This window comes from Perca fluviatilis, chromosome 10 (genome assembly GCF_010015445.1).
Source record: "Perca fluviatilis chromosome 10, GENO_Pfluv_1.0, whole genome shotgun sequence".
NCBI classification, from domain to species: Eukaryota; Metazoa; Chordata; class Actinopteri; order Perciformes; family Percidae; genus Perca; species Perca fluviatilis.
In genome coordinates, this window is record NC_053121.1 from 19283111 (window position 1) to 19306012 (window position 22902).

The 22902-nt window shown below is 39.4% G+C and overlaps 1 protein-coding gene and 2 long non-coding RNA genes across 3 annotated transcripts; 1 reads left to right on the plus strand and 2 right to left on the minus strand.

The window, feature by feature from the left end:
• Positions 1–3965: 3965 nt before the first annotated feature.
• LOC120566721 lies at positions 3966–5359 on the minus strand. The gene is made up of 3 exons (XR_005640451.1): positions 4671–5359; positions 4388–4492; positions 3966–4298 (listed from the first exon to the last, which is right to left on the minus strand). It is a non-coding gene; the product is annotated as an uncharacterized LOC120566721 (long non-coding RNA).
• A 5828-nt stretch (positions 5360–11187) lies between these two features.
• LOC120566719 lies at positions 11188–11970 on the plus strand. Its single transcript, XR_005640449.1, has 2 exons — positions 11188–11292; positions 11600–11970. It is a non-coding gene; the product is annotated as an uncharacterized LOC120566719 (long non-coding RNA).
• Positions 11971–18694: 6724 nt separating this feature from the next.
• arsia (arylsulfatase family, member Ia) lies at positions 18695–21955 on the minus strand. The gene is made up of 2 exons (XM_039812734.1): positions 21300–21955; positions 18695–20335 (listed from the first exon to the last, which is right to left on the minus strand). Exons 1-2 carry the CDS (start codon positions 21635–21637, stop codon positions 18940–18942), a joined length of 1734 nt encoding a protein of 577 aa, XP_039668668.1. The 5' UTR covers positions 21638–21955; the 3' UTR covers positions 18695–18939.
• Between the last annotated feature and the right edge of the window lie 947 nt (positions 21956–22902).

The window sequence follows — 22902 nt, forward strand, 5'->3', positions numbered from 1 at the left end:
TTGAAAACAAGCAGGTCTCTGTAACAAACATGAAACATTGCTGTCTTTTTATATCTAGGTGGAAAATGAAACAGAAAGTTACATTTAAAGGAAAATATAAACAAATGCTACTTAACATAATGTGAGTGAAAACCCAAACACAACACAACATGATTAATAAGCTGCACCATCAACTAATAACAACCTTTAGAAATCAACTACTTTAGCATAGTTCCTGCTTGTCTTTAAAGCTTTTGCACAAGCTTTAACAGCTAAGTACAGTTAGTGATGTTTTCTGGTATGTTTATATTAATACAATGATTGTTACTGTTAATAAAAATAATAATAATAATGAAGCAACTTAATAATTCTATGTATCCAGCATTGAATGCAGTATTTCATTTACAGCAGTATCCTCCCATCATTTAAAAAGTCCAGTCTAAATTTGTATCATGTGGTGTCTATAATTGTACATCAAAGTTTGACTTTTTGTATCAGGGCATATCATGTAGCAAGGGTTGAACATGGATGGAGACAGACCACTGATATTAAACCAAATGAAAAAAGAAGAAAAATGTACTTGTATTTAAAATAGATTACATTACTTGCTGTTCTAAGAGATTTAGCTTAATTTAGTCATTTTATACAACAGACTTTAAAAATACAGCTTTGGTGTCAATTATGAAATGCAATCTTTTATTTATGTTTCACAAGGAGCAGATACAAATTACAATAATTTACAGTGTGTTATTCCAATCAGTGACCTCATAAATATGGTTACCCTGCTGCTGCTGTACTAAGAACATGAAGAACACGACGTACATAACCGACAGTGATAGCTCACGTCAGTGTTTCCTATTCAAATATTTTTCAACACTAGTGCAAGATACAAAAATAAAACATAAAAGATGGATTTTCCAGCTCCCGAGTTATGCAGAAAGTCCTGTTTTTTCTTGGAGTCCTCAGGTCAGAGTCCATCGGTGATACTGAGCCTAAGTTGAGTCCAAACTGAAGGCATTTATTCTCGGTTATTTACCTGAGGATGCACAAAAGACAGAATAAAGCTAAATGATTTGTAGTTAAAGCAGAACAAAAGGCTCTGACAACAACACTATGTATTGATTGAAATGCTGCCATTATCTTATTTGTTTAATAATATATATATCTTACTTGACTTCTTATGGCGTCTCACTCTCCAGCAGACACAGCAGCACACCACCACTACCAGTAGAGCACCTAATGCACAACAGACTGGGATCCAGATGGGCAAAATGTATTCTGGGGAGAAGAGACCACAATGGTTATTATATGTACTTACAACCTCTACAATATATAAATGTAATTATTTTGTATTTGTCAACCTGGGTGTCATATATTACATTTTACTACACGGCTCACCGCCTCAACTATGCAGAGTATGACAAAAAGGAACTAGATCCACTATATAAGTGTGCACCAGTTATGTTAGTTTGAGGCTGTCGCAGCAAGTTTCATAACTACAAAAAATAAGATGAAAAGGTACACACCCTGCAGTGTGGCAGTTACAGTATGGGCTCTATCAACAGATCCAACAAGAACCAAGGAGCTACATCTGACAGACGAGTCCGATTAAAAACACCAAAACACCAAGAAATCTCCAGCTGCTCCTTGTGTGCAGGAGCTAAAGTATTTAGATCACTCCAAGAACAACAGGGATACCTTCTGTACTTTAGGTTTACACGCTTAAAGACGTGTTTGAGGTGACTGTTGAGCTTTTTTTAAGCATTAATTAGATTTTTTGATTTGACTTTACTGTCAGATTTCTCTGCAATTTGTCCTACATCAAAAGACCAAACACAACATTTAGCCTGACAACAAAACAAACACTTCAAAAATGCATAAATAAAAACTATAATAGGTTCACACCCCGGGCAAAAAGTTAGTAGATGTTGTCATGACCAAAATTCATGATGGACTAAAATGAGAATGAGACCCAAGTTGACAAATACTGAAAGCTCCCTTTGAACCACAGCCAGTTCCTGTGAACCCAGCACCTCTTTTTCACAGCACCTTACGTCAGTGACATCCACAGAGTATATTTAGTAATGTATAAATAATCAGTGACCAAATGGAAATCTTATCTTTAAGAATGTTCTCAGGAGTAATTTGCTACAGTGCAATGCAGGACACACTTGTATTTGCATAATTTTGAAGATTTTGACTCGTAGGCTACATGTTGCTATAGCAACAGTAACTATGACCAGATTGAGGAAGTAAAGAAGTTCTTGAAAGTATATCTATGTTGAAAGTAGTAGTTTTTAGAAAAAACACCACACAGCCTTTATACTGGCATGTATTTGGATTACAGTAAATACTGAGTGTGCAGTAGACTTTTTATATATTCTCCTTTAATCTTCTTTTGCACAAGTGGGTTCATTGTGTTTTCTATTTCGGAGTGTCTATTTGCACCCCCGGTACGAATAGCCTCGGCCACACAGCTGAGCTATTTACACCCTGTGACGTAACAACAAAATAACGTTGCTCGCGTGCACCGAAATCATGGCGGACGTTCATCTTCCATGACCGCAGAAACTGGCATATTAGGGAAGTTTTGTCTCTAAAGTTTATAACAATTGAATTTCTAGCGGAAAATGGATACTACAGTTACGCTTTCTGTCTTCAGTGAAAGCATACAACCGTTAGTTTGTTAGTTAGTACCTATTTTTTTGTATACAGTATGGTTACCTAGCAACCGAGGCTTGAAGAAACCAAGTGGTAAAAAGTTGTTTATTTTCCTGAAAGAACTGCTAGGTGAGTGGTTAGTGTGCTTGCCTTTGGTATGGGAGTTTGGAGTTTGATTCCCCTGTGTGATGACCTTTTTTTAAAAAATTTGGATTGGATAATTTGCATGCAATTGCGCAAGTCAGGACCCGCGAACGCGTATTTTTTATTTTTTTTGCAGGGTGGTAGGGGAAGACTCATGAATATGCCTGCTCTGGTTGGGTTGGTTAGGTTTAGGCAAGAGGAGTGGGATGGTTATGGTTAGGGTAAGAATGTCAGGGCAATAATATTCCAAAAAGGTGTAATACATGAGTAGTATGGATAACTGTGTGTAAATATATGCCAAGGTACTGTAAATGCACAGGGGTGCAAATAGCATACATTGATATTTGTACCAGGGGTGCAAATAGCATACACTTCTAATTGTACCAGGGGTGCAAATAGCATACTGCTAATTGTACCAGGGGTGCAAATAGCATACACTTCTAATTGTACCAGGGGTGCAAATAGCATACTGCTAATTGTACCAGGGGTGCAAATAGCATACACTTCTAATTGTACCAGGGGTGCAAATAGCATACTGCTAATTGTACCAGGGGTGCAAATAGCATACACTTCTAATTGTACCAGGGGTGCAAATAGCATACACTTCTAATTGCACCAGGGTACAAATAGCATACTGCTAATTGTACCAGGGGTGCAAATAGCATACAATGCTAATTGTACCAGGGGTGCAAATAGCCTCACCCTTTATATTTTTAAAGACTTGCCTTGAACATCCAGTGTCACGTTCGTGCTTCTCATGAAGAGCCCATCTTGAGTAAAGACATCTATCCATCCATCCATCCATCTTCATCTGCTTATCCGGTGTCGGGTCGCGGGGGGAGCAGCTCCAGCAGGGCACCCCAAACTTACCTTTCCCGAGCCACATTAACCAGCTCTGACTGGGGGATCCTGAGGCGTTCCCAGGCCAGGTTGGAGATATAATCCCTCCACCTAGTCCTGGGTCTTCCCCGAGGCCTCCTCCCAGCTGGACGTGCCTGGAACACCTCCCTAGGGAGGCGCCCAGGGGGCATCCTTACCAGATGCCCGAACCACCTCAACTGGCTCCTTTTGACGCGAAGGAGCAGCGGCTCTACTCCGAGCTCCTCACGGATGACTGAGCTTCTCACCCTATCTCTAAGGGAGACGCCAGCCACCCTGCTGAGGAAACCCATTTTGGCCGCTTGTACCCTGGATCTCGTTCTTTCGGTCATGACCCTGAGTAAAGACATCTATGATGTATTGACCTGAATCATTCCTCTCCACGTTTGTGATCTTCAGGGTCCCGTTGTTGATGAAAAACTCTGTCCTGTTTCTAAAATACTCCTGTATCGTCAACTTGTTTCTCTTCACAGAGAATACATTTATGGATTCAGTGGGAAGGTGCTTCTTACACCGCAGCTTATGGCCGCTGGCATTGGTCATCACTTGGATGTACATAGATCCTCCGAGAGTAACAGAGCACAGAGATGTGTTCTGTGTGGCATTACATTTTGTCTCAGCAGCTGAAGAGAAAGCTAGGAAAAGGCATATTCAAAAGAAATCAGCTTAAGTAATTCAACTTTTACACATTATTACATTGTGTATTCAATAATAAGGATTTTACCATGTGATACTCCAGCTAACATCACAAGAAGAATTACAACTGGCTCCATACTCGTCTGTCATCCAGAAGAAGCTGCTCGCACATCACATATGAGCAGGGAGTGATCTGATTGGATAAAGAGACACAAAAATGTCCAGTTAGGGCTTGGCCAGGGGAGTTAGTTTTTACTGAAGTACCAGGGGTCATCTCTCTGCTGGAGGAAGCAACAGCTTTATCAATGACTGATCTACAGTAAATTATCAGTGTCACAAACTTCAAACTGACAAATAATGTTCTCACTCACCACATGTAGATATTGTCTTTTCTTCTGAGACATTACTGACTTGATTCCTGACTGAGCAGACCAGTCGTCCTGAGACCTTTTGTTTCAGAGTGATGCTGTTAGTCTCAGTATTTCCAGAGAGGAGCTCAGCGTCTGTCAGTATGCGTCCATCCAGAGTCCAGCTGTACTGAAGACTGTCCCCTCCCTCAGAGGAGCAGGACACCCTCATCTCTCCCTGGGACAGACACTCAGAGACCAGCAGGACAGAGGACACAGGAGCTGAAGGAAACACACTCAGATGACTTTTCATATTAACAGAATCTTGGTCATTTTATACAGTTTCTAATACAGAACAGACCAGACATCCATACAGAGCTATGTAAAATATGAAATATATATGTTCTTCTATCTTTTTATATCCAGGGCGGAAAATGTAACAGAAAGTTAAATTTAAAGGAAAAATGTAAACAAATGCTACTAAACATAATGTGAGTGAAAACCCAAACAGAACACAACATGATTAAGAAGCTGCACCATCAACTAATAACCTTTAGAAATAAACTACTTAGCATAGTTCCTGCTGGTCTTTAAAGCTTTGCACAATCATTAACAGCTAAATATAGTTAGTGATGTTTTCTGGTATGTTCAGAATCAGAAGATGTATTGTCATTGTGCAAAAGGAACAACGGAATTTTTAGCAGCAGTTCACTCAGTATTATAAATCTAGATCTAAAAGACAAGAAATAAATAGTATAACAGTAAATTAGAAAAAAATATACAAAATGTATATACACACAGAATTTGAAAGAAATATATACACAACAATAGAAAGAAATATATACACTAAATGTACTGTTCATTGGTTCAGTGTTCAGTATGGTGATGGCTTGTAGAAAGAAGCTGTTCCTGAGTCTGTTTGTCCTGGTCCTGATTGACCTGTAGCCAGCAGGTCAAACAGGGTCGGATGGGAGCAGTCTGTGATGATTGCCTTAGCTCTGCTGAGGCAGAGGGATGAATGGATGTCCTTCAGGGAGGGGAGAGCTGATGATACTCTGTGCGGTGTTGACCACTCTCTGGAGCTTCTTCTGTTCTGCCCCAGTGCAGTAGGAGAACCACACCATGATGCAGTACGTTAGGATGCTCTCAACGGTGGAGCGTTAGAAGGTCACTAGCAGCTGCTTGCCGATGTTGTTCTTCCTGAGCACTCTCAGGAAGTGCAGGCGTTGCTGTGCCTTTTTAATGACAGCTGTGGTGTTTGCCGTCCAGGAGAGGTCAGCAGAGATCATGGTGCCCAGGAAGGTGATGTTGTGGACCCTCTCTACGCAGATCTGCCCTGTGCTTTCTGAAGTCCAGAATGATCTCCTTGGTCTTTGCTGTGTTCAGAGCCAGGTTGTAGCCAAGCACCACTTGGACAATTTCAGGACCTCGTCTCTGTAGGCTGACTCATCTTCCTCAGAGATCAGCCCCACCACCTTTGTGGTGGGGCCTGTCAGGGAGAGGTTGAAAATGTTGGTGAAGACCTGTGAAAGCTGGTCAGCACAGGCCCGGAGTACTTTCCCAAGAATACCATCGGGTCCTGCTGCTTTCCTGGGGTTCACCCTGCTGAGCATCTCTTTCACATCCTGTGCCTGCACAGTCAGTGGTTGGGATCTGGGGGCTGGTTGGGGCTGAGGTGGTGTGACTGCAGACTGTTGGGGAGGGGTCTCAAAGATACTGTTAATAATAATATTAATAATGAAGCAACTTAATAATTATAAAGCATCCTCCCATCATTTCAAAAGCCCAGTCCCAATATGTATCATGTGGTGTCTATAATTGTACATCAAAGTTTGACCTTTTGTCTCAGGACTACAGCGCAAACATTTAACTGACATATCATGTAGCAAGAGTTGAACATGGATGTAGACAGACCAATGATACTAAACAAAATGAAAAAAGAAGAAAAATTAACTTTAGAAATAGATTACATTACTTGCTGTTCTAAGAGATTTAGCTGAAGTTACTCATTTTATACAACAGACGTTAAAAAAACAACTTTGGTGTCAATTATGAAAAGCAATCTTTTATTTATATTTTATTCTGATCAGTTACTTCATAAATATGGTTACCCTGCTGCTGCTGTACTAAGAACATGAAGAACACAACGTACATAACACTTCAGTGATAGCTCAAGTCAGTGTTTCCTATTCAAATATTTTTCAACACTCTTGCAAGATACAAAATAAAACTTTATAGACAGATTTTCATCTTAACATCTTTTATTGAGTTAGTCTTTCTGAAAAGTGTTCATGTTGCCAAACCAGTAGAGGGAAACCTCACACCAGTTTTTCTCATTTGTCTACACACCAACACTGGTAATTGAGACACAGTATGCAAGCACATTTCCTGCTTTGCAATCATATTGCAGTTCTAAACCACACATTTCAAAACACAAAATTCTCTACATTTGGCACAATCTTTATGAATAGAATCTCTTGTGTTCACATGGAACACAATGCCTTTCAGAATACTAAATTCTAATTTATTTCTATTCCCTCTGACTGCTCACATGGGCAAACACATGTTGCACTAATTGTACAATTAGCAATCAGCTTCAGCAATACAGTAAAAGGTCCACAGGTGAGCTCAAGGAGAGAGATTCAGGTCACTTTGGTCAACCATGGTCTAACAGTGAGAGAGGCTGGGCAGAAAGTACACACAGGTAGCTCTATGATCACAATCCCCAAACATGTTTACCTCTTCTGCAAGCTATGGAAGATGCAGGTGTAGATAAATCTCTACAAGCTTTTCAGGGTTGACAGGGTCCATCCTATAAGTTTTTTTGTTTTTTTTTACTGATTACAGTAAATTTTTCTGTTATTTCTTTTGTATGTAGAACTTTACATATCAAACTTTGTGTTTGTGGCATGAATACAGTATTTTGGGGATAGAAATATGACAGTATGTTTGTGCACCTAGTGTTCAATTGGTTCTTATAAACATCCATTTATATGATGTGTGTGCGTGATATTTGAACACGAAATCCAATCTTGAGAAGACATAACCTTGTTTTGAGTGTGGCGTTTCATTTTGTAGGAGATTTCTATAGTTTAGCCTTCGTTCTGGGTGGATGTTAGTTTGGAGTTGGAGAGTTCTGAGAATATGTGCAATGCTCTCAGAAGAGTTCTGTCAACAATTGAAAATAACTGTAATACTGATGATGAGTCTGCAAGTTTTATTCAATTCTCATCAAGGTACAGTCTGTGATCAAAATGTCAACAAAAGGTTATCTAACCTACATTAACTGAGGACACATGACTGATTTACTTACTGGTTTTGAAAACATAACACACAACAGCAACTAAATTAAATCTCTTTTCTAATAAATGCTTCAATGGTAAACACATTATTACTCTTTGTGAACATGGAGGCAAAAAAGACCTATATTTTATAAGATAAGAAAAACAAAACTAGTATTTACATAATTCAATCTTTAAGAGTTAAAAACTGTAATCATATATGTGATAAGGCATGTAATTTATATGGCGTAAAATTATAGTTTGGACTTTAATAGACAAAGGTAAAAACATGCTCTGAATGCAAAATCACCACTTTTTTAAATATACATATATGTAGCTACTAGGTCAGGTACCTATGCAAAAGTAAATGCAACACAATTGGAGATACATGGTACATATAATGTGTTAATATAAGCTTTGGTCACAATGTAATATAAGCTTTGGTCACAATATCACATGTTGCTTTAGAATAAACTGTGCTATTGGAAACTGATATTTGATATGCTTTCCAGGAGCACTGATGAACACTTAGAACCATCGGCTTTTCTTGCATTGTTTGGAGTGGTGACACAAAACTTTGTTTTAAATAATAATAAACTAAGACTTCTGTCATTTGCAACACTGATAGCCCGACGACAAATCTTGATCAGGTGGAAAGAATGTAATCCCCCAACATTTGCGCAGTGGGTAAGGGACATGCTGTATTTTATTAAATTAGAGAAAATAAGGTATTCTGTCAAGGAGTCAGCTGACAAATTAATGTTGATATGGCAACCTTTCCTTAGTCGCCTTGACGCTTTGGCCCCCGATGACTTTATGGCTGAGTGAAGATTTCGGTACGCAGCTAGCAGTGTTGGACGTGTAGTACTGAAACGTCTGCTGATTATGTCATGGCATTGTTTATTGATCTTTTATTTTTTCTATCCTGTGCTGTCCATGTGCATGTTAGTGCCCCAGATATCAATGTGAATAACTTGAGTTCTGTAGATCTTGGTTTGTTTATTTACCTTTGTTACCTTATTTTATTTATTATTTATTTCCTGTTGTTTTTATTTTCAATATTGCTTAAGTTGATCACCCTCTGATATTTTCACGGGTGGGGGAGGGGGGTGGGTGTACACAAGCCCAATGTGTCCTCATGGTGAATTGTTAATTTGTTGTAACAAAACTTAAATAAACCATGTTAAAAAAAAAAAAAAAGAATAAACTGTGCTTTGGAGCTGTGGGCCTCTGGAAGCTTTATCACTCTCCAAAGTCAGTGACACACTGAACACTTCACAACAAGACAGTCTTTACACACGAATTCATTCTATGTGAAGGATCACTTTACCAAGTCAACAACTAGTGAGGAGTGACAAGAGTCAGACGACACTAAGGTGTTGGAGTCACAGAGTTAAAGTTCAACTTCTCATTTCAACCATCACAACAGAGTTCTCTTGATGTTCCATCTTTCTACGGACCATCTTGTATTTCCTCTCCTTCCAAGCAAAATAGACGACGATCCCAATTAATGCAAGAACAACCACCGGCTGCTCGCACACCACATATGAGCAGGGAGTGATCTGATTGGATAAAGAGACACAAAAATCCCATGTCAAGTTAGCGCTTTGACAGGGGAGTTAGTTTTTACTAAAGTATAAGGGGTCATCTCTCTGCTGGAGGAAGCAACAGCTTGATTGGCATGTGTGATGTGAGTGGAGGCTTTTATGGACACTTTGATGTCTCTTACCCACAGTTTCTGTCCTCGTGTTAGGAGCTGTTGTTGGTTCAATACACAGGTTGTTATTGGCTGCAAACACCCACTTTGACACGTGCATCCCATTGGGTGAATGACTTTAATAAATCCACTGCAGCATAGTTACTTTTACTTACTATAACACGAGGCATCTATTGCCGGGGATTGGATTGGATTGGATGATGTGTTTTTAGTGCAGAGGTTAATTGACACTGTGATGCCAGTCGTCTTACCCACGGTGGAGGCAGGAGTAGTTGTTGGCTGAATACACAGGGTATTATTGTTTAATTAATGTGTATGAAGCCTGTGGGAAAGAAAACATCCAGCTGTACTTAGGACTGTCCCCTCCCTCAGAGGAGCAGGACACCCTCATCTCTCCCTGGGACAGACACTCAGAGACCAACAGGACAGAGGACACGGGAGCTGAAGGAAACACACTCAGATGACTTTTCATATTAACAGAATCTTGGTCATTTTATACAGTTTCTAATACAGAGCAGCCCAGACATACATACAGAGATATGTGTAGAGTATGAAATACATATGTAGTTCACCAATAGAATATGACATGTGTGTTTATTTATACCACTAAATTCGGAAAAGAGTGATTTACCTTTAATGGTCAACTGTAGAGTCCACTGCTCTGATACCAGGCCTTCTGAATCTGAGATTTGAAGTGTATATTCACCTCCATCAGTCCTGCTCAGGTTGTTGATCCTAAATGTTCCATTACTGGGAGTAAAGAAGGATCTGTTTGTTCCTGCTGAACTGCACAATCTGGCACAGTTTATTGCTCTTATAGTGTAATTGGTACCATGTGTTGTCCAAACCAATTTTTTAAATGGAACTTTGTCACTGGTATCAGTTTGTTAAGTAAAAAGCACATGTATATAGTGGATAGAAAGCATTCAGTCATAGTTCTCACAGTAACACAATTTCCTGAAGGCAACATGCCTTCTTTGTTAGGCTGTCATTCATAATGCCACGCCCCTCTGAGTTGAAGCCACGCCCCCTACGCAAAATCAGGGCCAAAAGTCTGAAACCGAAAAAAAATGATCTGAAAGTGAAAAAAAGATTTGAAACCGAAAAAAAAAGATTTGAAACCAAAAAAAAAGATTTGAAGCCGTAAAAAAAATAAGTTTTGAATCTGAAAACATGAAATGTGGAACTGAAAAGAAATATAAAAGTGAAAAATGAAAATTTATAATTTATTCAAAATAATTCCAGAATTGAATCTAAATTTTATTCAAACTGAAAGAAAAATTGGTACACTTATTTTTAGTTTGAATACATGGTTTTATTTTTTCCAAGTTTTGAACAAAACTTAAATTTTCAAGTTCAAGCTTTAGTTTTTCAACTATATATATTTTTTTCAAATTAACAAAACATTTGGCCCCGATTTAGCTCCATACCATACTCTCGATGCAATTTCTTGCTCTCGTGTCAGGATTTTGCTAAAATAATGTCATGGGCGGGGCCACGTTCCTATTGGCCAGTCGGGTGAGCACCGTCTTGTGTTGGGAGTCGAACTGAATCATTACACTGGCTGAGCAATGCCAGCTAGGGGTATCCAGATACATTGCGCAACAAGGAACAATGGCTGCCAGGTCGACCAGAGAGACCCATAAATGTAAGTATTTTCGGCTTAAAGAATTGATTTAAAAATTACGACAGTCTTGTTTTGTGCTCTACACAATCATGTACATAGATATTTGCAACTATATTTGTAACTGAAACGTTTTTAAAAATCGCTAGCTTGCTATGCTAACGTTAACGTTACATTGCTGATTTGCAGTCCCGCATTTCTCTGCCTTGACTGCATGCATGTCTACATTGTTAACTAAACTCCATTAGCAGCGAAATTAGTTTGATATCAGTGCATAACACTACTTGCTTTGGAGACAAATGCTTTACATATACCGTCCTGTATCACACAGGGACGCCGGAGGAAACCCAGCAGCTGATCCACTTTCTGGCTGAAAACGAGCAGTAATCATTTGAATTCATTCCTGTTCATGTACCTGTACATTGTTGTTGGTTATGATACAGGACTCTAATGAAAGAAATGGGGTTGGAGGGAAAGGTTACTGGCCAACAGGCATCACACTATGGTCTGGAATTTCAGAAAAGCTGTAGTTTTGTTTGTTTGTGGTCTTGTGTGTCTTTTAGTTTTATACATTTGAGTGCCTTTTTTAGTGTGACATCTAAGTTATTGTTCTAATAGTTGATAATGGTTCTCTACATTTTTCTATAATGTTTTTGCATGTTATGTTTATTTTTTTGGGAAATAAAGACTTTTTTTAACAAAGTGTTTCTGAACATCAATGACATTCAAAACAGTGATAACTGAAACAGATAAACACACCATGCAGTGTATAGAAATATTGATTGCAAACAGACCTAAGTATATATGATGATGTACCCAAGTGGCGTCTCATTTCATAGGGGTATGTTTTCACCCCTAGCCCTTACCGTTTCGAGGGACAAGGGCTAGGGGTGAGACGAAGGGGAAGAGGTAAGATGATAGTTCTAGATCTGCAATTTACTTTGTCAGCTCTAAACCTCGGCTAGATGGTAAAAATATTTAGAATAAACCCTGTGTAGCTGAGTTTGCAAGCTACACATGCAATGTAGCTAAACGTGTAGTGCAACAACCATACAAAGACTATTTTACACAAAACTAGGTGGGACACTTTCAAACGGTATATCAATCACTATCTAACGTCGGCTAGCTATAGGGTTGCCACCTTCCATGCAGACTAGCTGAAAGTTGTACAGGAGGTTGTATATGATGATCAAGCAGTTACTCTTCAGGTGCTTTGAGGCTAGCAAGGGCAAAGGTAGAAACTAGCTCACTAAATAAGGAGTGAAACTATCTAAATCAACATTCATTTGGCATTTGATTTAAAAATGGTACAAACCAGGTGAGTTTGCAAGTTTACCTAGCATGATGGCTAATTAGTGATTAGCTTTTCTAGCAATTAGCATGCTAATAATATAATACACATTCATAAATATGAGTGCTATTCTTTGTCCATGTCAATCTGACAAACGCATCAGTAATGGCAAACTAGCTTACATTTAGGGTTAGCCTATTTAATGTTTAATCTTCAGTGATGCTGAGCTTGCTCAGCCAGTGTAATGATTCAGTTCGACTCCCAAGACAAGACGGTGCTCACCCGACTGGCCAATAGGAACGTGGCCCCGCCCATGACATTATTTTCACAGCGAGAGCAAAATCCTGACAGGAGAGCAAGAAATTGCATCGAGAGCAAAGACTTAGGTTTTGAGAGCAAGAAGAAAAACGTTTTGAGAGAAACACTTTTTTTTTTTTTTTGAAAAGATTTTCAAGTTCACTGATAGCAAAAAATATATATTTGAGAGTTTAAAAAAGTATTTTGAGAGAGATTTTCTTTTCTCAGAAATAATTTAAAAAATTTCAAATTTATATTTTTTTATGTTCTATGAGAAAATACTTTCTCTCAAAACTTTTTTTAGTCTCAAATATTATTTTTTGCTGTTGGTATGAAAACTTTTTCTCTCAAATATTTTTTTTCTCTCATAAAATGCTTTTTTGCTATCAGTGTGATAACTTTTGCTCTCAAACCTTTTTTTTTCCTCTCAGATTATTTATTTTCTCGCATGTAATAAAGAAACAAATCTAGCTCCATATACATTCCCATTGCAAATATGCCATTAACAGTGATTGAGTTAAAGGGCAAAAACACATCTACGTTGATTATAGCGCCCCCTAATCTTCGCCAAATTTGGTACAGCACCTCAGAGCGGCATGCCAAACGAGCACCACAAGTTTCGTGTTGATTGATTTTACTGTGGCAGAGATATTGCATTTGCAAATTTCCCATTTAAATGCATTGAGTTATTGGCTAAAACAAATAAACGTTACTTATAGCGCCCCCTAAAGGCCGATCTTTGGTTCAGAGCATCGTAGTGGGATGTTGAACAATGATCTCAAGTTCATTGCTGATAACATTTAATTTGGCCGAGATATGATATGATATGTGTGTGGTAGCTAGCTATGAAAATTAGTTTGGTCGTCAAATGCGCATACTTTAACAGCAAAATTCTTTGAGTAAGTTTTGGTCAGGTCCATCTGGACATGCTATGTACCAGGTTTCGTGCTGATCTGTCGCACGGCCTAGGACAAGTTTGAAAAAGTTGTTTTTGCGCATTGCGCGATATTGCGAAGTCTTTTAAGCAGAAATGGGCGTGGCCTATATCATGTGATTCAGCTTGATTCAAGGAACACGTGGATGTACGGTTTTCTAATGTGTGATGTGTAATGTGGGAGTTAAAGGCAAAAAAACATTATAGCGCCACCACTAGTGGTCCACATGTGTATTTTTTGGTAGGTGTGGTCCATGACCCATTGTCCATCTACCCTGTAAATTTAAAGTTGTTCACATTAGTGTAAGTAGTAAATTTAGACTTGGGTCCCACAGGCCATGCCCACTTTGACCCCTCAGTACCCCCACTCTAGGGTTGGCCTCAGGAGTGACCCTAAATGGTACCGATCAAATTTAGTAAATATCGTATGAGCGGTTCATGAGATATAAACTTTTTGTACTTGTAGCGCCCCCTAGTGACCAATTTTTGTAAAACGCGTGAGCGACCTCCGGATGGTCACGGCAAACAAGAATCTAAAGTTTGGCATTGATAGCATTTATTTTGGCTGAGATATGGCAAAGTTGGTGTTTTCATAGCTACACAAATGTGTTTGTGCATAATATGTGCAATTTTTATCCTATCAAAAAACTTTTTGTCAGGCCCATCTGGAAATGCTACCTGCAAAATTTCGTGCCAATCGGTCGCATAGTCTAAGAGGAGATCGAAAATGTAGGTTTTCTATAAATTGCAATTTTAGAATTACAAAACCTAACTTGTATTTAAAATAGATGACATTAATTGCTGTTCTAAGAGATTTAGCTGAAGTTAGTCATTTTATACAACAGATTCTTTTTTAAAACAATGTTGGTGTCAATTATGAAAAGCAATCTTTTATTTATGTTTAACAAAGAGCAGATCAAAATTACAATGATTTACAGCATTTTATTCTGTAAATCAGTGACCTCAGGTTACCTTGCTGCTGCTGCTATACTAAGAACATGAAGAACAAATTGTACATAACACTTCAGTGATAGCTCAAGTCAGTGGTTCCTATTTAAACACTCGTGCAAGATACAAAAATAAAACATAAAAGATGGATTTTCCAGTTCCCGAGTTATGCAGAAAGTCCTGTTCTTTCTTGGAGTCCTCAGGTCAGAGTCCATCGGTGATACTGAGCCTTAGTTGAGTCCAAACTGAAGGCATTTATTCTTGGTTATTTACCTGAGGATGAACAAAAGACAGAATAAAGCTAAATTATTTTGTAGTTAAAGCAGAACAAAAGGCTCTGACAACAACACTATGTATTGATTGAAATGCTGCCATTATCTTATTTGTTTTATAATATATATATCTTACTTGACTTCTTATGGCGTCTCACTCTCCGGCAGACACAGCAGCACACCACCACTACCAGTAGAGCACCTAATGCACAACAGACTGGGATCCAGATGGGCAAAATGTATTCTGGGGAGAAGAGACCACAATGGTTATTATATGTACTTACAACCTCTACAATATATAAATGTAATTATTTTGTATTTGTCAACCTGGGTATCATATATTACATTTTACTACACGGCTCACCGCCTCAACTGTAAACACTGATGCAGAGTATGACAAAAAGGAACTAGATCCACTATATAAGCGTGCACCAGTTATGTTAGTTTGAGGCTGTCGCAGCAAGTTTCATAACTACAAAAAAAAAAATGAAAAGGTACACACCCTGCAGTGTGGCAGTTACAGTATGGGCTCTATTAACAGATCCAACAAGAACCAAGGAGCTCCATCTGACAGACGAGTCCGATTAAAAACACCAAAAACACCAAGAAATCTCCAGCTGCTCCTTGTGTGCAGGAGCTAAAGTATTTAGATCACTCCAAGAACAACAGGGATACCTTCTGTACTTTAGGTTTACACGCTTAAAGACGTGTTAGAGGTGACTGTTGAGCTTTTTCTAAGCATTAATTAGATTTTTTGATTTGACTTTACTGTCAGATTTCTCTGCAATTTGTCCTACATCAAAAGACCAAACACAACATTTAGCCTGACAACAAAACAAACACTTCAAAAAATGCATAAATAAAAACTATAATAGGTTCACACCCCTGCAAAAAAGTCAGTAGATGTTATCATGACCAAAATTAATGATGGACTAAAATGAGAATGAGACCCAAGTTGACAAATACTGAAAGCTCCCTTTGAACCACAGCCAGTTCCTGTGAACCCAGCACCTCTTTTTCACAGCACCTTACCTCAGTGACACCCACAGAGTATATTTAGTAATGTATAAATAATCAGTGACCAAATGGAAATCTTATCTTTAAGAATGTTCTCAGGAGTAATTTGCTACAGTGCAATGCAGGACACACTTTGCATCATTTTGAAGATTTTGACTCGTAGGCTACATGTTGCTATAGCAACAGTAACTATGACCACATTGAGGAATTAAAGAAGTTCTTGAAAGTAGAAAAAATACTATACAGCCTTTATACTGGCATGTATTTGGATTACAGTACATACATTCTCCTTTAATCTTCTTTTGCACAAGTGGGTTCATTGTGTTGTTATTTTTTGTTGGATTAACTTTATAATACTATAGCATTATTAAAGCATAAATAAGATGGAAGATAAGGTTATATTATTAAAGACTTGCCTTGAACATCCAGTGTCACGTTCGTGCTTCTCATGAAGAGCCCATCTTGAGTAAAGACATCTACGATGTATTGACCTGAATCATTCTTCTCCACATTTGTGATCTTCAGGGTCCCGTTGTTGATGAAAAACTCTGTCCTGTTTCTAAAAGACTCCTTTATCTTCACTTTGTATCCCTTCACAGAGAACACAATTATGGATCCAGTGGGAAGCTGCTTCTTACACTCCAGCTTATGGCCGCTGGCATTGGTCATCACTTGGATGTACACAGATCCTCCGAGAGTAACAGAGCACAGAGATGTGTTCTGTGTGGCATTACATTTTGTCCCAGCAGCTGAAGAGAAAGCTAGGAAAAGGCATATTCAAAAGAAATCAGCTTAAGTAATTCAACTTTTACACATTATTACAATGTGTATTCAATAATAAGGATTTTACCATGCGATACTCCAGCTAACATCACAAGAAGAATTACAACTGGCTCCATACTCATCTGTCATCCAGAAGAAATGCTCAAGAGAAATGATAAACTCATTACTGTTAAAGTTACTGAAATAAAAGTGAGGTGATGAACCTCAGGTTGTCACAGATACTGACAGGAAGTAGTACAAAGTGGCGGTTTCATACAGCGGTCTGAAGGCAGGAAATGAAGGGACCTGTTTCACTTCTCCCTGCAAACACAGTCTTTAGCAACATGCTGTATACATGTGTAGTACCCCACAAAGCTATAATTTTATGTCTTAATAGGCTGATTATTTTACCCCAAAAAATCATTGCCATAGAATCCATATAGGCCTACCTAATAAATGCAGACACTGCACTCTGCATTGATTAGCTCTGAGAAACTGAAGACATATCTACCAACAAAATGTGTTCTCAGCTTTCTTATAAAAGGAACTTGTATTAATATTTACAGTACATTTCGTATAGGAAAGTAGTTTCTGTGTTTGGCTCAAGTTTAAGTTTAAGTATTGAAGTCTTTACAATTGCACATTTAAGTAGGCTATGTGATTACCTAACCACACTAAATCACATTAAATTTACTTGAGTCACACAGACAGATGTCAGAAAGTGAAATAAAGGTAATTTATCACATTTTGACCAAATGTGTAGTAACTGTTTATTGTCTTTGTAGGGCAGTGTACCAATTTTCGGAAATACTTACCGCATGTAAAGAAATCATATTTCAACCCTCTCTGTTGAAATATGTGAAACTGAGTCTCAGGTTTGCAATAGCCAACATCCTTTGACTGGGATGGCCGTTTCAACATGTTTCAACCACAGTAGGCTAAGTTTGCCAAGGCAACCTTGAGATTTGTTCTGTTTTTAGTACATCTGCTGGGAAAAACTGAAGTGAAAATTGTAACTATGCATGCACATGTGGGTGACTACATGAGACAAAAGTAAACTGTTTGAAAAAAAAAAAAAAAAGGAAGCCAGAGATCTGTCAGTGCCCTTAATCAAAATATAATTATGGTCACACAACTTTCATACAGACCTACCTGTTAGGGTAACCTTAACTTTCAGCCCAATTTGCAGAAGGTCAACTTTATGTTTCCCATCTGAGTTCCAGATCAGCAAACATTTCTGCACAACTTTGTACATGATGAAAGATTCACTGATTTGCTAGTATCCCTTGATGAGCCAACACAAGTACTCACACAATGTTTTGACCTTTTCAGAATTGGTTTGATGCTTTTTGTTTCTGCTTGTAGAGTGAATGATTCAAACCAGGCTGTCCACAAGAATAATGACTTGAATCTAGATCATATTGCTGTTGTGAGCACATCCAACGGATACTGCAACATTAACATTAATTTGGAGTCATGTTTCTGAACACCTAAAGCTCATTTTAATTTAAATGGAATAGAAGTAGAAGAAAAAACTCTTCGGATCAGAAAACTGAGTTATGACACATACAAAAACACATTTGGCATAGTCAGAGTAGAAAATAACTAATATGTTTTGTATTTTTTTATTTGAAAATGTATAAATAAATAGGTAGAAGACGTTGAGAACTTGAGTTTGAATAAAAGAAATAAAGCTTGCAACTAAAATCATTTATATTCATTATAGTTATAAATAGTTGCAGATGATTTCTCCTTATCACCTTCCATCCATGTCAAATACAGCAATTCTGATTTTACAAAATAACCCGATCTGGTATGTCTCTCTTGCACACATGTGCTTACATATTTGTATCATCTTGTAAGATGGAATAATTTTTCATTACAGAATTAATTAATTAATTTAAATTTAGGGGCACATACATTTTTTATTCAAAATAATTAAACCAGTTGAACAATTAATACTTTCATTGGATTTCTTTCATCAGACAGTTCCTCTATAGAGACTGAACATACACTTGCAGCTACAACTCAGTAACTGCAGCTGGATTGCAGAAGCTTGGATCCTTACTCAACAAAAATAAAAATATTCTCCTTCATATAATCTTATCCTAGGAGTGTCTTCTCTGAACCTGTTTTTAGTCATGTCCTTTCTATATCCTATTGGACATGATCCTAGTGTTGAGTCTCCTGAAAAACGACCTGCTTTTGGACAGTTTCAGCTTCTTCGTCCAATCCTTGTTCTTTTTCTGGTAGACGGTGTCCCAGCTGTCCTCCTCCTCATCTCCTACCCAGGGCACCCAGGCCCCTCCATTGAGGTGGGGGTCAGCCCGTAGGTCCTCTGATGGGTACCTTACTGGCACCGCTGTGCGATTGTAGAACACCAATCTAGCCAGCAGCTCTTTGACAACATCTGGTCTTTGCTCAGAAAGGTCAAAACGTTCGTTGGGATCTCCGGAGATGTTGAAAAGCCACACAGATTTCTGTACAGTGTGGCGCTCCAGGTTCCACCAGCTGCCGGGGAAACCCGGAAGCATCTGCGGCGGAATCCAGTCTCCGTAGCCGGGGTCTCCTGTTAGGAGTTTCCAGTCTCCAGCTCTTATGGAGGCCTGAACAGCTGTGTTCCAAATCCCATATCCTTTCTGCAGGGAGCCACTGCGTGCATGGTTGTACAGAGGGTCAATATTGTGGAGGATCTCTAACCTGGGTGACTCCTTCCCATCACTGATGGCTTCCCAAACATCATACCCATCCACCCCCTTCGTCAGGGACTCATTGCCACCTGCTAATCCCACCAGTGTGGGGTACCAGTCAGTGATGTGCACTAGGGCTTTACTCACCCTCCTCTTCTTCCTTAACAGAGGGCTGTGGACAAACCCCAGACCCCGGACGCCGCCTTCCCAGTAGGTGCCTTTACGTCCTCTGAGCGGCCAATTACTGCCGCCAGACAACGGCTGGCCACCGTTGTCAGTGGAGAAGATGATGACACTGTTCTGGTAGTAACCATACTTACGAAGAGCGTACGTTATATTATGTACTGCCTCGTCTACAGCTGAGACCATAGCAGCGTATTTCCTGCGGGCCACGTTTTCCAGCCCACGGTACGGGTAGATGTACTCCCGCGGAGACTGCAGGGGCGTATGAACAGCTTGGAAGGAGAGGAAGATGAACAGCGGCTGGGACTGAGGATTGTGGGTTGCCAGGATTTTGCGGACTCTCTGTGTGTAGAGATGGGTGGAGTATTTGCCCCTCTGATCCCAGGCGACCGACTCCCCCTCGTGGAGGTCAAAGCCACACCGCCCGGGGCCGTCACAGGAGTTGTACGTGTAGTAGTTCACGCTGCCCGTTAAGGAGCCAAAGTATGTGTCAAAGCCACGGCGAGTGGGCAGGCACTCCTTCTTGTAGAAGCCCAGGTGCCACTTGCCGACCATGTGGGTGGAGTAGCCAAGCTCCTGCAGTCTCTGAGGGAGGGTGACCTGGTCAAAGGGCAGGCAGTTGGGCTGGCGGGGACGGATGATGGAGTGCTGCAGGCCAGTGTGGATTTGGTACCTGTAGGGTTAATCATTCAGACCACTGTTAGAGGGACAAATGTGTGATGTTATCAATGAATAATCAGACCCAACAGATGGTTAGATCATTACACACAGGAATGGGACAGGAAGGAAGAGAGGAGGGGAGAGGGAGATTGTTCCCATTTCCTCCCTCAACTTCATGTACGGTTAACAAATGTTGAATAGGTGAAGACAGAAAGGCAGCATAAAGAGCTGTGAAAACAAACAAACTTGATCAGAGCTTTGATCAGAACATTTGTGTTATCCCAGGTTAGATATACAATAGACATTTTGACTCATCATAGTAGTTCAAACACAAGTGAAACTACTTTTTAAATGTCCCATAAAACCATGACAGTGAGCCTGCATGCACAATACCAACACCCTGGAACTGGCTCACATAAATGGAATGCGGTCATATTTGATGTCATCAATTAGACCTGTGCTTTTCCTACTATGACAAGCCAAAATGTCTGTGAATAAAAGGTAGATTCACATAAAAATAAACAGTGCTCAATAAACAGTAGTTGTAGGCTATCATCAGGGCCTTAAGAATTATTTAATTAAATGTATAGCAATATATTATCATATGTATTCTCAGATCTCATTTAAGGCTAAAGGTTTTAAACATTATTTCCATTCAATTTATTTATTTAATTAAGATGGGAATATGAGGTTATTTACTGGTTTGTAATAATACAGTTTTCAAGCCCAGATAAATGATCATGCTCCTTTTGATTTTATCATAAACATACTGCATAAGAGGGCATTTCCACTGCAGTTATTTTCTCAGAAACATGCAGGACACACAGTCCAAAAGAATATAGAATACAAAAACACAGCCTAAACGTTTTACATTTAATCAAATCATAACAACTCAGCAGATATATAGCAGCTACATTTGTGTTGTACATCAATATAATTAAATAAACCAGTCTCAAGTCCGAGGACAAACACTTTACCTGCCAGTGATGAGCTGACTGCGGGAGGGCGTGCAGATGGGCTGAATGTAATAATTCTCCAGCTTCACTCCGTCAGCAGCCAGTTTATCCAGATACGGTGTCCTGATGTCAGAGCTGTGATAGCCGATGTCGTTGAATCCCTGATCGTCCGTCATGATGAAAATGATGTGAGGAGGCTGCGGGACGGGAGAGCTCTCAACAAAAGCGTGCATGGGCTCGTTTTCCACCTGGTTAGGACTCAGACTCAGGTCCCAGGTCAGGTACCCGAGGCTGAGCAGGCTCATCATAGAGAACCCGGTCAGAGCTGTTGTTGCCATGGTTCCTGTGACACTTGACATCAGTTAAACTAAGCAAGTTTTCAGTATGTCGTCAGCAAATCATTGTGTAGTGAGGCTGAGGGTGAACAAATTTCAAACTCTTGGCACTGAAATGCAGTCCAGCAATCAGAAAGAAAAGCTACACCTCCATCCTTACAGACTCTCCAAACTGTTTCAGCCTCCTTTGAAAATATTTCACTTTCCCTTGTGGTCCCATTAACTCCGCCTCTTTGCCCCGCTGCCTCACTGAAATAACATCAGCGCCCTAGCACCCAAAAACACTCACAGATTGTGATGTTTCTGCTACATCCAACAGTGAGTTTACATGTCATATTTGATCTCTTGTGGTATCATTTTAATATAGATATATCTATCTATATAATATCTAGGCAGTTAACACTGATATGTTTGCTAAATTTGGATATTCTTCTGAAAACTTCATATTACCATTCGTGGTTGGATTTCAATGAACCACACTGCACAAATTACTAGAAACCAAGAAAAAAAGCATTCCCATCTGACCTGGTTTAGCCGTTGGTGACAGAGACTCCACAGAAAGACCCTCGCTCAGAAAAACACGATGTGTGGGGGAGATTTGAGTCTGTGGGCAGCTACGGGGCCCTACAGACACAATCACGGACACTGTTCCACACTCCACTCCCCTGCACTCACCAACACTCTCGTATTATTCCTGCTGTTTTATGAGTGCTGCAGACCCGAGGAGAGAGACAGAGCAGGCTTCCCAGACTCTGATAACATCTCCAACCAGGCCTCAAAGAGCCACTTTACAAATCATCCAGCGTGTCAACAGAGAGCAGCAGGACTGCACAGCCTCAGCCACAGATCCTGTGTGAACGTATTACCCGACAGCATGTTGTCTGTAGACCTTCAACATGCTGCAGATTAACTGGGAACCAAGAACGTTCTGTGGAGAGTCGTGAAACAAGGAATTAAGGACACTCATTTGTAAAGAAGGATAAATACATTTTCGATTTTATCGATTTTTAAAGAACATGGCTAATAATGTAGTGTACGAGGTGAGGCAACATAACATTTATGTCTTTTAAGATGGTCACGATTAAGTGATCATGTTGCCCTAAACTCCTACCGTGACCCTGTCGAGAGACACAACAGCCTACACATTGAACCCGGACTAATGTTGCAGTCTTTTACTATGGCAAGCCACTTGGTAAAAACATCTAGTTTCTCATATGTCATTTTGAAAGAACTTCACATTTTTATGTGCTAAATTGTAACATTTTGACCATGTGCTGTCAAACTTCACA